This window comes from Aquila chrysaetos, chromosome 19 (genome assembly GCF_900496995.4).
Source record: "Aquila chrysaetos chrysaetos chromosome 19, bAquChr1.4, whole genome shotgun sequence".
Classification (NCBI taxonomy): domain Eukaryota; kingdom Metazoa; phylum Chordata; class Aves; order Accipitriformes; family Accipitridae; genus Aquila; species Aquila chrysaetos.
Window position 1 is genome coordinate 8,697,628 of NC_044022.1, and position 15,996 is coordinate 8,713,623.

Consider the following 15,996-nt stretch of genomic DNA (forward strand, 5'->3'; position numbering starts at 1 on the left):
CTCACAAAAGCAAAAGAGCATTGAAGCTGTTAGTTATCTACTCACTGGTGCTGCATAGTATTTCTTGATTTCATAGGAAGGGTAGAGACACGAGAAAAAAAAGAAAAATTAAACATGTACATCTCCATCTCCTTTTGAAATAGTGGTATATCTAAAGTTAATACATACTCACGGACACACAAGAACAGCAGAAATTTAAATAAACTTGCTTAACAAAACAAAGCAACTGAAGCTTTATTTCTCTATATAGAAAGATGCATCCTTATGTGCATTCTTTTAAGCTAAGGAAAATCAAAAAGCCATGCAGCCCTTGCAAGAAGTAAATCCTCAGGTGGAAATATATACACATAGAAAATTTCCCCTTTAGTAGATGATTCCTCTCAACAGATGCTTAATGTCATTTAGGAGAGCCAAACTTATGACTACTTTATAGTAGAATATTCTACTACATTTTTTTTCAGTACAATAGCAAAACCATTGCATGAACCACCATATTGCTCGCATCAATTAAACAAGAGCAAGTAACAAAACTTAAGCAGCTAAACCTATACCTGGAAATCAGACTCCTTATGCAAAGTAAGCACAATGAAAGGATATAGAACAAATGAAAGGACTTTTCTTCAAAAAAATTATCTTTCAACTTTCTGCAACTTCACATCTCATATGGCTTTTGAATGGAGGCATTAGTCAGAAGAATTTCCCACCCATAGTCAAGTATTGACTGTATTTAAATACAGCAACACAAGGACAAACAAAAGTTAAAAATTTAGCATACCGTATTACTTTATGTAATACAGCATAAAATCCCTTTTTCTAAGGCTACAAAGGACAGATTTACAGTAATATGAGGTACCGGCATTTATGGTCAGAAAAGTAAAGATGGAAAAGAATTATACAGCATTGTCATCAGACATTTCTTTTCTCTTTTTCTTTTTTTCCCTTTTTTTTGAGGGGTTTTTGGTTTTCTTTTTTACAAAATACATGTCTTGATGACCACATGCTTTCAGCTTATATTCATTTATTTATATATATATATTTTTTTTTATTTGTACGGGCAATTGAGAGAGAGTCACAAATAAGGAAAGGACACTAAGGTTTTAATAAGGGCAACAAAAAAATGTTTTCACCAGAATAGATTCACATTACAGTACACCAATATTGACAGCATTCTCTTTTGTCTATTTTTGGTACATAAGATGGAATCTCTCTACATAACCTTATAAGGCTTCAGTAACTAAAAAGTAAAAAACCTATTAGTTTACAATTTATTTAAAAAGTCTGAAAGACACAGCAAGTTCTAAACTTTAGTAGTGCTACCCATACACAACCATCCGGTTTAAGAACCCATTAAAAGAGCCTCCTTTCAAGGGAGCTTCCAACAGCAGAGTTGTGCAATATGGATGTCTCTTACTACAAGGGGAAAAAAAAAAATTACACATGGCACATTCTCATTCATATTTTGCAATGTAAAAAGTTACAAACATACCTAACCAAATAAATAATAAAAAAAAGAATCTGAAATGTGTTTGTTATGGATCCTAAAACCACTACGCAGAATAATGGAAACTTTCACTCACAGACTATTTACATGGTAATACCCAGGTGAGGGTACACACTGCTACAAAACTCATAAAACAAAGGGTAAACTTGAAATGTTTTCCATAGTAAAGGTCTAGCAGCATGACTATATCTAATGCTGTTTGTTTTCTTGATGGTTTTTGGAAGTTTGTTTTAATCTATGTCTTCATCCAGTTCATAATTGTCTTTATCATAAATATCTTTTACTAAAAGAACCCGTACGAGCATATTTTCCAAAGTGCTGCGGTCCAGGGAAGTGGCAGTGTACCAGATGGGACTCTCCGCGGAGACAGAGCACTCTGGTTGCAGATAGAACATGTCCGTCCTCTGATTCAGATTCTGTGGGCTACAGGGGGAAAAAACAGGCTGTTAGAAAAACAGCCTCACAGGACAAAACAGTACATTAGCAGTTCCAACACCCTGCAGAAACGGAACTCTTACTGTACCTGGGCAAGTTACAAAAAACAAACAAACAAACAAACAAAACCATTAACGTGGGGAAATGCGGTCTTGTTCACAGAAGGAGCCGTGCCAGGTCTGGCCCAAGCCCAGGCAGTCCCGCATCCTCCCAGCGGCCAAAAGCAGACGCCTGGGACTTGGCAAGCATACAGGAGACCACAGACTCTCCCAGGTTTCAAAAATTTGCAGATCCAGGACTTGCTTAAACCAGAAAGTACTTTCTACCTATTTAGGAGCCCCTGACTGACAGATTTGCAAAGAGGCCCAACACTGACATCAGTAATTGCTTGCACCACTGCCTGATGCAGCTATCTCTGAATGTAGAGCCTGGGGCTCCCTTGAAAATCAAGGATGGTAGTTCTGAGAGATGCCCAGAAATACAACAACAAGCTAAAATCCCTTCTCCTCCTATTTTACTTAAAAGGTTGGTCATTGTAAGTCTTAAAATCCCTTAATTCCTGACCCACTGTACTTTGGAGTTTGATCTGGCTCAGACACATCCTCTAAGCCACTAGAGAAGACCCCTTTAAGGAAATTCTAGCATTTTGTCCATTTAGGCAAGTCTCGGAAAATAATTTTCAGTTCTGCACGTGCAAGTGCTCACTCATGCTCCCTCCTTCATAAATACTGCAGACTTCAGGAGTCAACTTTATTTCATGTTTCTTTGGTAAAAGTAAGAATTTTTTACCAGCTCATCCTCCCAAACTGGCCGATAAGATTTCAGGTGTAGCTCTTCACCTGTTGGGGTGCATGTTGGCTTGTTCTGCTCTCACATAAATCAGATTAAGAGTCAGATAAGAAGCGAAATATGATTGTTTAAAATATTCTAATAATTTAAATATTTTAACCTCCTTCCTAGTCTTTTGATAAGCCAGTATTTTTATAGGAACAAGCAATGATACAGTGTTCATAGCTGTGAATGAGAGGATCCTGAAATTTCAGCTGCAACTGTCCACTGTCCTGGTTTCAGCTGGGATAGAGTTAATTTTCTTCCTAGTAGCTGGTACAGTGCTACGTTTTTGAGCTAGGTATGAGAAGAATGTTGATAACACTGATGTTTTCAGTTGTTGCTAAGTAGTGTTTAGTCTAAAGTCAACAATTTTTCAGCTTCTCATGCCCAGCCAGCGAGAAAGCTGGAGGGAGCAGAAGGCTGGAGGGGCACAAGAAGTTGGGAGGGGACACAGCCAGGACAGCTGACCCAAACTGGCCAAAGGGGTACTCCATACCATGTGATGTCATGCCCAGTATATAAACTGGGGGGAGTGGGGATGGGGGGGATCGCCGCTTGGGGACTAACTGGGCATCAATCGGCCAGGGGGGTGGGGCAGTGGGGGGCAATTACATTTTGCATCACTTGTACATTCCAATCCTTTTATTATTACTGTTGTCATTTTATTAGTGTTATCATTATTAGCATCTTCTTTTCTGTTCTATTAGACTGTTCTTATCTCAACCTACGAGTTCTACTTCTTTTCCCAATTTTCTTCCCCGCCCCACTGGCTGGGGGGGGAAGCGAGTGAGCAGCTGTATGGTGTTTAGTTGCTGGCTGGGGTTAAACCACAACACCACTGATTGCCAAGTATATTTCAAACAGCTGGCACTACCTTAAATTTTCCAATAGTTTTACAATATTACCTTAAATTACAAAATTACCTTAAATTTTACAATAGCTTTTAAAGTGTTAAATATTTTATTAAAATTATTTCATCAAAGACACAAGGAATATGCTATTAGAAGTGGAACCAGGAGAAGCAGCCTGCTGCTCTAGTTAGCAACCCTGACCAGTATCTGTAAGACAGCAGGACTTGAAACCACACCATAAACAATGCTCCAAATGGGGTTATGTGCATTCTTTTCCCCGAAGTTGAGATGTTTCTACAGATAAAGAAAATATTCATTCTCTCCTCGACTACTGGCTGTGTAACTCAGTTCAAAAAATCCATCTTCAACTTTTTAACAATACACCCTCTCCAAACCATGACAGTAGATAGTGTGAAGGCAAACCACCCCCCCACTGCAACAATCAGAACTAACTGAATTTATGAAAAACAGGTGCTTGCATTAACAGACCACAAGTTACTCTTCACTTGTATCTTCCTGTAACATCACATACTTGCACTTCTGCCTACGTTGTGCATAAGCTCTTTCTTCACCTTTAAGAGTAAGATGCTGTTTCCTAACACATGTTCGGTCTCACACTTCATTTGACTTAATGTGTTGTAGATACAATGTAATTTTATTTCTTTAGTATCACTTGCCTATATTTCACTTAGAGTTACATAAAATCTACCTTAAAATCAGCGCTCGAATGGCTGTTCCAATTAAAATATTTCCCACAAAAACCTGTTTTCACACACTTCCAAAACACTTAGCTGCTAAATTAATTTTTTTTTTAACAGTTGCATAAGCTTTTCATTTTAGTGCATTAATATCTGTGCAGATTGGAAGGAAACAAGCTATTTCTAAATGCTGGGTTACTGTCAGCAGTATTTTTTTTTCTACTACAAAAATATTTGAAACATGCTTTCAAACTAGGTATCTCAAAAGCATCCACATTTCAGATTCCTGATGACTTAACATGAAGCAAATCCGTTGTCTCAATCCAATTCTTACTGAAGAGAGAGGGACCTCACAAATGAAACCCTCAGTAGCAAAACCTACCAGATCCCTTGCTGGTAATTCTCTGCAGAGATACTTGGTGTTTTCCAGGTAAGAAAATTGAATCATACTGTCATTCCCAGATGGAGTCCTTCACAATTAACAAATGAAGGACTCTGCTGCTCCCACACTTTCTGCATGTCTTGTCCAGATACAGAACAGAAGATTTCAATGCTTTCATTTAGATATTTTTCACATCTCAATCCATTCCCTTTGCTTGACTGTATTTCATGTTGCATCAAAACATTTCCCTTTTGTACCTGGTCTACTCTAGACCACTTCTGTATTACCCCGTATTATACTTACCTTTTAGACAGATAGCACTCAAACATTTTCACAGGGCATCTAGCTGGATCAGACGTGTTTTCAATTTGTTCAAATACTGGTTCATCATCTTCATGTTTCCTTTTTCCAGTAGTAATTTTATCTTTAAGAAGAAAATCAACAACATCTAAGCTATAACTTGAAGTTATTTTACATTTTTCAGTAAACTTCCCAGAGTGGGCAGCCCACCAAGTACCGCAATGCAGTCACCACAACTATGCATATCTGCAAACTGGAAACGCAACCCACAGCCACAACAAAGTCACAGCATTTCGCGTGGAGACCAGTGGGCTCAAAGTGTAGTCCGGGTAATTGATATAGTTTAGCATTAAGACTATTTTATACAGAAATGCAGTTGTCTGACGACTTTGCAATCCCACTTTAGCTAAAACACAGATTAAGTAAAGCCATATGTTGGTTAATGCCTAGGTCATAGTGACACTGCTTGATTTAGGATGACCATTCATCAGTAGCTTCATTGTCTAGGCCTGGTTACTTTGTATAAACGATGAATGTTTTGCTAATGACTATACCCTTGAAGAAGGAACTAAAGACTGATAAAAAGGAAACATTCTGGTCCAGAAGGCACCGAAGGCCGGGTGATTGCCAAAGAAGCAAGACCTGGGGGAAATGTAAAGGCGGCAGGGGGAGATCATGACCTCCGACTCAATTCAAGACTGGAAAGACTTGCCCCTCCACACCTGCAAGGAGCATGCTTGCAAACTGACATAGCAAGTGGGGCTATTTGAATATAACTAACCAATAGTAGATAAGATGGTGACTACCAACCAACGAACGTAAATTTAGGTGGGTTTTTACTAATCACGTAACAAGATAAATACATTGTAGTTCTTCAGTATGGTGTGCTAGCTTTGTGGAATCATCACCTAGCACCTGTCTTTGCACAAACATGAAATAAATGAATACCTTGGCTCTGTGAGTAAGACTGGCTTATTGCATACCGAGTATCGAACCCCACTTGTGGGACAACAAAAGGGATCATTTAAGGCAGAGACCCTGCAGTCTCCACTGACCACACACTCCAATTAAAGATCCAGGAGCCGAGAGCTGCTAAACTTTATGCAAAGGCAGACCTCCGGCCCTTGGCAAGGTGCCCAGACGTCCCTCAGAGGAGTGCAATGTGGATGCCCCTCCAATACTTATTTTGGAACTGCCATAGTACCTTCACTATCAGCTCTGCACAGGGAAGACACCTGATATCGAAGACAAGCTTTGCTTTCCATTGTTAGAGGATTTTTTTTCCACTGTCTAAAAACAGTGCCAAAAGAAAGTCTTAAGTGCTGCTCCACTGTTTTCAGGCCAAAATATTTAGTGTTAAAGTAGAACAGAGTATTCAGAAGAGCAACCGGTGAATGTGATCCTAGCTGTTTAATCCTCCAAAGGTAATCTTCTTCAACTCGAGAGAATATTGATCCTTCAGAAAAAGAATATTAGAGAAAATACAATAGATTAGCCCATAAACTATCCAGGTGCAAAAGAACCAAGTTTGTTTACTGTAAATTTTAACAAAATGCTTATGACAGAAGCCTCTAACACGCATATATCCACATGCCCCAAACCTCTTCTTAAAGACACAGACACTCACTGTTTCAGGAAGAGACAGTCAATGGGAAATATCGGTATAGGCAATTTCCCACAGAACGCATTTCTGTTTAATTACAACAGCATTGCTTACATGCAGCTCCCTCATGTTAGTACATAAAAACAAATGTTGAAGGGGCTAATCTTAATCCCTTCATAAAAAGTATTATTTTGGAGTTCATTTTATTCTGCTCAAGCAAGGCATCCAAATAGCTATACCACCTTCTTTATTATTACTAATGGGTATCTCATTTGGAAAGCACTCCTGGACCATACCAGGGTATAGGAAGGGCCCTACACAGAGGCTCTCCACCGCCATACAGAGAAAAGCCAGTATCAAGAAGAGAGAGGAAAGGGCCTGGTAAGGACAAACCCTTGCTCAAGAGAGGATTGTGAGAAAGATGGAAGAACAGTGGATTCTGCAGTTCAGCACCAACATCGATGCGCTGGGGAATATTCCTGTTTTCTCCATGAACTGACAATCCTCCTGAGCAGAAGGCCCATAGCAGAGAATCCTCCCAATCCAGCCGAGAAAGACCAAAATACATAGCTTATTAGCCCTACCCATACATAACCCAGTGCCTGCCTGTCTGCTTCCCATCCGGAAAAAAAACATGCAAAAAGTAAATTCAGCTCAGGTAAAAAGTACAGGTCAAAGAGCAGCTGCTTATTCTAACTTCCTCTCCTAAAAACGGACAGTCAATTTAAGATTAACAGGCGATAGCAAAACCAACTCTTGCAGCATGGACTACCAAGAAAAAAGACAATAAGAACAGGTACAGTCTTAACTGAACTCTTAGATGATACCTTTATGATTTTTAATCAATTACTACCACGATGCATAAAATGTTTGCATATATCTACATGCTTAAGAGTACAGAACTATTAAGAGATGAAAAACATACATGACAAAAAGAAAATTACCATCTGGAAGTATGCTTGGTTGCCAACTTCTAAGGATTTTATTTAATTCCTGTTCAAACGTCTGATAGATTGGATCAATAAATATGTTGTCTTTTCGATTACTTCCATATAAATACTACAGAAAAGAGAGAGACACAATATTTACAATTCCAGATTAGAATAAATACTGTGCTATAGAGTTCTTTTTCAGTACAGTGCTTGCACTTTTATAAAAAAAAAAATGTATCTAAAAATAAAGCAATGACACTTTTCCAATATTTAGCAGTTAAAAGTTACCTCCAATGTAACATATGTTGTAAATTTCTAACAGGATATGAGTCATAGATTAATTACAACTCTTAACATTTTTCTCTAAAATTTCCTGTATGCAACATAGTATCAGTGAATGGGGAGTCATTTAAAAAAAAAAAAAAAAAAAACCCGAAAAAAAAACCAAAACCCAAACAACCCCCCCCCCCTTCCAAAAAAACCCCGCCCAAACTAATTTATCTTTTCATCCACCTAGGTCTTCAAAGAAAAAAAACATTTAGCAAGAATCTGCCATTTTAAACGTGAACTCTGGACAGTGACAAAAGCATCTTCAACACAGAAGTGGGAGCAAAAAAAAACCCCATACATTTCTGGTAATGATATGCAGCAGTGCAAGAAAAATGATAGGATGGTGCAAGGCACCTGCCTATTCTGTAATCTAATTATCTTAACACTCTTGACCTTACAGACAGAAACTCTTTTGAACCTTTACCAAGAATTAATGGCTGAGGGCTACACTAGTATTTGACATTATCCTCTCTGGAGACATTTCCAAGAAATGGAGGATTGGCTTCTTAAATTTTCCACTTCAGTGTTATCTTGGTGTGAACAAGCCTGTTGTTAGTGAATACAATAAAAGTGACAGACACAAAAAATGTACTCACTTCTGGAAATAGCATCTATTTCTGTACACATACTTGAAATAACATTAAACACAGCACTCATTTATACTAGGCGGTTCAGCATATCTTGACTTCCTTATCTTTACACTTAGTTTTATAATAAGAAAAAAATGAATGAATACACTTCCTAGAAGTCTCCAACACAATATCTTCATTTTTCGTATCTTCAACTGTTTTATATGATATGTTTAACCAATTCTTCAAAGCACAATATTCCTCAAATTGTGCTTGTTTCTACATGTATCAATTTTGATTTCATAAAGCAATTCTAAACCAGACAATAGAGCTTACTCTAAGTTTCATGGGTTTTGCCCCTCTGTTCCCTGGCATATTTTTCCTTCATGAATTTTCTTTTTTTCTGGTTTGCATTAAACACTCGCACTGAACGCTGGCAGTGAAGCTGAAATAAGACTGAAAAGTGGTTCAAAACCAATTCCCACATAAGCCTGTGAGAACTCAACTAAAAATATTTCTGTTTCCTGGTTCAGAGTAAGTGTTTGCCTAAACCCTAACACCCGCAGTAGAAATCTGTGATGCACTCCAGACCGTTAGCAGAATGATGTCGTGTTGCAGTCTCCCCTGCTACACAATACCCAACGCGCTTCTGCAAACCTTCTTTTCCACACCGTAACGCTGTGCTCTGCTACTCTACAAACTCCAGCTAGGGCAGGATTAGCATAAGCAGTTCCCACCCGAGACGAGCTCTACCGAAACCACAGTGAACGAACGGGAAGGAACTGGACATGCCTCCGAGTCCCACAGCGGAGAACAGCTGAATCACTGCCCTCAGCACCTTCACACAAACACCTGACAAGCTCCATCTGCCTGAATTTTGCCCAAACCACCCCATTATTACACACGAAAAAAAACCCCCAAAAACCCCAAACCCCCCAATCTGTACTGGACCAAGAACGAAGGCCACGATGGAGCAGGGGAGCGAGGCAGGCTAACACCTTCTTCTAAATGAACCTTCTCCGCCAGATGCACACCTGACCATGCAACAACCTTTAGTTTTAAGTGTGATATTTTTCAGGATCAGTACTTCAGAGTTATCAGAACCATTATTGAACCATTTCTGGCTGGAGGCAGAACAATTTCAGCTGCAAATGAACCTGAACTTAGAAAATGTACCATTTGACTCAGGGACCAGCAAGCAGACTTGCTGATTTTCCAAGTGCTTCCTTTAAGATAAAGTTATTTTACAAAGTCAAAAAAACAACTGAAGACTTGAAGACTCCTGAGCACTTCCCCTGTGCTCAAACCATATTACACCCACGAGGAAAAGCTCCAACCTGAGCCTGTACTTAGCTACGGTGAGTGCAGTAATTCTGGTGGAGAGGCAAAGTGCTCTTTTTCTAACCTATGGCTTCCACATTCTCTTCCTTTGAAGAGAAACTTAGAGTAAGTTAGCGAAACATTGATGATCTTTGGCACAACTTTATCCTTAAACGGCATCATTTAATCTCCTCTTAGCCCCCTCCAAGTTAAACAGAGCCAGTACGTTTTCAGCAGTAGCAGACAATTTATTCTCTTTCAGGAGTACCCATGTCAGGGTTGTCAGACGGAAAGAAAGACTAAGAAAATACTAGAAAGCAATGGAGTGTTGTTGCACATTGTGACAACTACATTGCATTTAGCGTACTGCTAACTTGTTTAAACCTGCTTCTTCAGAAGGCTAACACATACCCATATACATACAATTTGCCATGAGCACACAGATGTTGGCTGCAACCCTTGACAGCTCACATGCTTACATGTTTCTGTTCCTCACTTGCTGTCTGCCTTTGTGAAATGCAAACTCCTCAGAACAGGGTGCATCTTCCTACCAGTCTGAATAGCAGTGGCACAATTGGGCCAATGAAATGGGGCTGTTAACATCACCCGAATTAAATACTGGACAGTAAGTATAAGCAATAATTACAGTAAAATGACCACAAGTTGTTCCTCTAATGTTCCAGTGTTGTGTGTGTGTATTAGGGCTCGTGATAATTGTGCTGTGCCACAAAAACTTTAGTTCTGATGAGCTAAAAAAAAAAATAGTTTTACATATAACTAGGTTTCACAGTAGACAAAACAGACAATGTCAAAGGCACAATGAAAGGTGAAAAGAAGAAAAAAATAGCTGAGTTCCATTTTATAAACACATACCTCACTCTGTATGGTTTATCACCTTAATACGAGTATGTTCAATTCAACAGAAAGATACAGAAAGACAGTATATCATGCAAGTGCAGAAGCAGAAAGCTAGCTGAATTTGAAACATGCCTTGTAGCAATATTGACTAAAATGCCAAACAATGAATGCTCGCTTCTCAAATTTCAACCATGAGGTAAAGATATCAACTAACTCCTTAATTTGGCATAGTTGCAATATGGAAAAATTAGTGGAGGTACTACTTATTTAAAAAGATTTTGATTGTATCAAGTAGCAAATTTTTTAAGTCCTCTGCCTTAAGTATGAAACAGTTTAAGCAGGATTGCAAAGCCTGTGAACAGCTTACTTTCCAAATCATACGCTTTTTTTATTGCCTTTTAACTTCAATTAAATTTTCTGTGTTAGCAGCTCTGAACACTGCTTATTTTACCTACGATTTGCCTTATGTACCAAAAATTAAGACATCCTTTGCTTAAAAGATAAGGTGTGGAATAGCTTTTCTAATTATGTAGTGATATGTTATTGCCTTCATGTACAATACATCTAAAGTGACTCCCTTTATCTTCGAAATACCAGGTAATTACAATTCAGGGGCAGGGTATGTGTTTAAGACAGAATATGGCAGTTTCCTGCACTCTTCAAAAAAGCCTGACTGACCACAGTCTGCAACATTCAGTAAACTAGACTCTCCCAAAAGGACACTTCAAATAGCTAGTTTCCACTATATGCTAAGTTACTGAATTAGTAAAACATTTACAGATCATGCCTTGTTTCATTCTGTTTTTACATTAAGCCATCTTTAGCAAACAAAATGAAGCACAGCATTTGGAAAAACTACATCATTTGAGACTGCAAATTCCTTGCTTTAACCCAGCTAAAAGCTTAAAATTATTACAATATACCAGTTTGCATTTTGAGTTTTCAGGATGGGTCTCCAAACTCATTTTCTATACAGACAGCTTTCTACAATGTGATTTACACAGCAGCCTCTCTGTGTTCCAGATCACAGCCATTATATTAAGAATAGCTCCTAGCCAATAAATCCACATTATCTCCATTCTTCCACTGAAATGTGTTACAGTCAAATCAGCAGCTCCGCTTCCCATCTCTACAGCCTCTACTAACCTCCTGAATCCCAAGACACAGATAATAGATGCTGTCAGGTGCATAGTTCTCTCCATTTGGCCTTCGAATTTCATTGACAAAATGTGTCAACCCATAGTTTAACTCAGCTGAAGTATGTGATAATAGATCTTCCTTTAATTTCACAGACTTTGCTGTAAAATAGAGAAAAAATGCTACATTATACAACAGAATTATTACACGGTGAGGGTGAGATGGGCTATTTTTAGACTGGAAAGCCAGAAACTGGCTTGATGTCCTCTCCACTAACCAATGAACGAGTCTAAATGTACTAAGTAGTTCAAATGTTAGGTCTGTATTAAAACAAACAAGGCGACCAGAGTAAAGTCTAGTTAACCAAATGCAGCATCACCCACTGACGAAGGTACTGTTGTGCACAGCTGAGGATGACACAGAAGTGGCCCGAGATGCTGAAGTGAAGACAGTGCTGTAGAGAGAGACCTTCAGGGGAAACGGCAGTTTCCAAAGATCCAACAGCGTAACGCAAGGGTGCTAAGGTGCACGTGGGAGCTGAAGAACAGCAGGAGTAGCAGCGATCCCCGTTTTCCCTCACAGTACGAACGTGTACACAGAGGAGTGCTGCAGAAAGAGCAGCAAGGCTCCGTGGCAGCAAAGGCCACCCCGTGTCAGAGCTCCACAGCCAGGTAATGCCAGCCTCAGATGACCATCTCTTTCCAGGACAAAGAGTAGGATGCCCCTCCCTTGCAATTTAGAAGTCCAGAAAAGGCGAACCCCAAGGCGAGTTAGAATACGAGGAAAAACAGGATGCAAACAAAAAATCAAAATGGTCACAGAAAGTCAGAAGAGCCAGGAAGGTGCTGTCCTGGCTTGCACAAGAAGCGTGAGACCTAGCATTTTGAACCAAGTAAGGAAAACTAGGAAGAAAAGAGAGTTTGGCAACTCTGTGGTAAAACAATCCCAGTCATTGTGGGAGCATTAGGGACATGGGAAAACTTCTATTAAAAATTCCAGCTGAAAATCAGACAAGTACAGCAATTCTCCCTACCAAATAAGAATCTAGATGCCAGATTTTCAGAAATACTTACTTGATTTCAGTTCCTCTAATTCGGGAAGCTCTTCGTCTAAATACCGAGACTTTACCCAGTGCTTCCATGCATTTACACCATACGTGTATTTGAATGGAAAACTACACTCTGAGTTTTCAGAGCTGTCATCGTGAGACTGGTATTCTGACACCGCTTTCCTCTTCACCCCCTGCCATTGAAACACAGTGGTTAACACCGCCGACAACCGCTAACGGCAAGAACACAGAAGCTGGGCAGAATATGCAAGCTGCAGGCCAAACTACAAACTGAATGCTCAGTGTAAAGAAACACATGCTTCATTCAGTAGGTAGCTTCTGTGTTGAACATACTCCTAAGGACAGTATTTACTTAAGCTGACAGACGTTTCTAATTCGCCTCTCAAACTGGTTCCTAACACAGACAGAATAGTATTTGATGGAGTTGCTGTATTGGTGATACCGTATTAAGCAACAAACACATGATGCACCAAATAATTCAGTATATTTATAGGATTTCACTGTGTTAATGTGCAGGAAGTCAAAGATGCTACAAATCTACATCCGAAGGTCAACATTTAGGCTCAACTGAACCCACTGATGGAAAAGCTAGCATTGGTCCCAAATGAAAGCATGTCCAGCAGTGGATATGTGGCTAACGTCTAGTGGATTAATACCAACACTCTAGACTCCAAATTTAAAACTAGAAAGGCACATCTATTCTTAGAAAGTTTTATTAGAAGTTGGGTGTTTGGTGTTTTTTTAAAGCTGCGATATCTACTGCAGTTATTGCAACAAAACCATTTCAGCTTTGTGCCAGGCACCAGAAAATCTATTTCCTGTTAGTTTCCTTCTAAATAAAAGAGTATGGCTAATTTATTTGCAATGTCTAAGCTAGGATTTTTGACTGAAAATAAAATCTGGGAAAATTGCAAGCAAATAAAAATTGTTTTTTTAACTATTTTATATAGGAGATGCTATAGCTTTCATTATAAGCCATGGTAATGCCAACATTCTTCCAATTTACTATCAAATTAAACCAAGACAGCTTTGTTCACAGCAGAAGGTAGAAAAGCATTACTAAGAGTAGAGTAAGTATATACACACTTGCACATTATATCAACAGTTCTACCAACATGAAGCAAAAATGGAATCAGAATTTAGAAATCACACTCTTATTAAATCCAAGTTAACTGCAACAGACATAGGACTGAAATAATTTTATTATTTGAAATATATCAATTTACATCATAAAGACAGGATATTAGGTATGAATAGGCAGTAACACGTTTTAGAGCATTATGAGAACTGGAAAAAAAACCCCATACCCTGGCGTATTTTTGCCCACTTAAATTTTGTGCTTTTTTGATATTTTTTAATAGCATGACAAAATTACCTTCTTTTTGGACCGAGGCCTTGGCTGTTCCTCGTATTCCTCCCCAAAAACAGGAGGTAACAAAAACTCATTTTCTGTATCAAGCTCCTCAGTTGCTGAAAACACATTAACAGAAACTGATTTCTAAACATTCTTTGAATAATAATGGTTTGAAAAAAACAATGAACTATATCAGTGTGCATTAACATAAGGGGTCCACAAAAGCACATGTATAAACATTACCAAAGACTGGATTTCGGTAAGAGGAAATAAACCTATTCTTATTTTGAATGTAAGGTAAAGCTATCAAAATGTTTATTTCTAAATAAATTGTAAAGGACACAATGCTCAACATTTTCAAGCACTATCTCAAGTCACTAAGGCAGCATTCCTTTCTATGGACCCTTACACAATTTCTCCTGCCTAGGCAGTCTTTGCTATTAAGAAGTTTAAGTCATGGTGAGAACGAGCAGCTGAGTCGAAAAAACACAAATTAACTTACTACATGCACTTTTGTTCATGTATTTCCATCATTTCCATTCATGTTTTACATTTTTTTATAGCACATTATACTTGGTTAAAAACATTAAGTATCAGAACGTAAACTCTTTCAGAGAAACTGGTTTTAGTCTATATTTATGCAAGTGGTGGAGGTCTAGCTCATAATGGATATTACAGTAATTTTGGTAAACATGTATTATGTCAAAATACTAATTACTTAACATTTCAGGGGTAGGATGAAGGACTTATTTCAGGCAACACAGCAGAATGAGACAACATATGAATGGATTTAATGTTGCAAGTTCCACCTTTATTTACTGAAGATGGTTCATCCCTCGTTTAGCCATCAGACAATGGCTTAATTCAAAACTGAATGCTCTTCTGATAGTCTGATTTCACCACCTTACTCCTCAAGACACCATTCAAACCGGTCCAGATGAAATAGCACTCACATGCAAAGATTTAAGAACTCTGCCCCAAACTAAACACCAGTCCTTCTCTTGCTACCACAAAGAATCTTATCTCAGAAGCACTTCAGTGTAAGCAATATCTATTACAAACTGCTGTTATTTACTGTTCCACTTTGATAATTCCCCCCCCCCTTGTTTTTCTTTCTCGCGTACCAAGCCTCACTTACAAAGAGGGTTAAAAATCTAGTATGCATGTGGCTAATAAACTTCCTAAGACTAAGGTCAGACTAACCCCTAGACTTGATCTTTAAATTAGACATACAGCAACTGAAAAACCCAGTCTGGGCATCTAGTGCAGATATCTATGGCACAAAGCAGAAGGAGACTTTCAAAATCAGATATAGAAGCTAGCCAGGGGAGGTATGAGAGTTATATGTCCAAGAGAAGCTATGGCATAGGAGACACTAGCTACAGCCAAGAGCTTTCTTGGATCTTTGATTGATTAGGACATGGTATAAGGAAACAGACACTGTTGCCTGCATTCTGTAGAGTGGTAGAAATTGCAATACATACAACCAAGACCTTCTTTCAAGAACGGTCTCAAAATAGTGATTTTCCTGATAATTCAGATAATGCTACCTTTTTCAAATACAGGTATGGACATTAACAAGATACTAAAAGGTAACACAAGTGATGTGCAGCATACCAGCTTGCAATTTTCTAACAAACTTGAGTGGGAAATTTGCCCTTATGTCATTTCTGCTCTCAACTACCATTTCCCATGGAAATACCCGGTGACTGAAGAATGCATTCATTATTGTTCTCCATGACGCATACCATCGGAGTCTTTGAGCCTTCAAAATAGCTTTCCTAAACCTATGTCCAAAGCCAAGTGATGCAGTCAAGTTCATTTGT

General features: G+C 38.6%; 1 protein-coding gene across 18 annotated transcripts in view; it reads right to left on the minus strand.

Moving 5' to 3' along the window:
- Positions 1-209: 209 nt before the first annotated feature.
- Positions 210-15,996, minus strand: part of ZMYM2 (zinc finger MYM-type containing 2) — a 96,936-nt gene continuing 81,149 nt past the window's right edge. For all 18 annotated transcript variants that reach the window (XM_030042476.2, XM_030042475.2, XM_030042474.2 and 15 more), the window contains 7 exons: positions 14,192-14,286; positions 12,821-12,989; positions 11,757-11,908; positions 7,546-7,660; positions 6,203-6,454; positions 5,002-5,122; positions 210-1,924 (listed from right to left, as the gene is read on the minus strand). In XM_030042476.2, the coding sequence (XP_029898336.1) occupies positions 1,732-1,924; positions 5,002-5,122; positions 6,203-6,454; positions 7,546-7,660; positions 11,757-11,908; positions 12,821-12,989; positions 14,192-14,286 (1,097 nt within the window). In that variant the 3' untranslated portion in view covers positions 210-1,731. The remainder of the gene's footprint in view (positions 1,925-5,001; positions 5,123-6,202; positions 6,455-7,545; positions 7,661-11,756; positions 11,909-12,820; positions 12,990-14,191; positions 14,287-15,996) is intronic.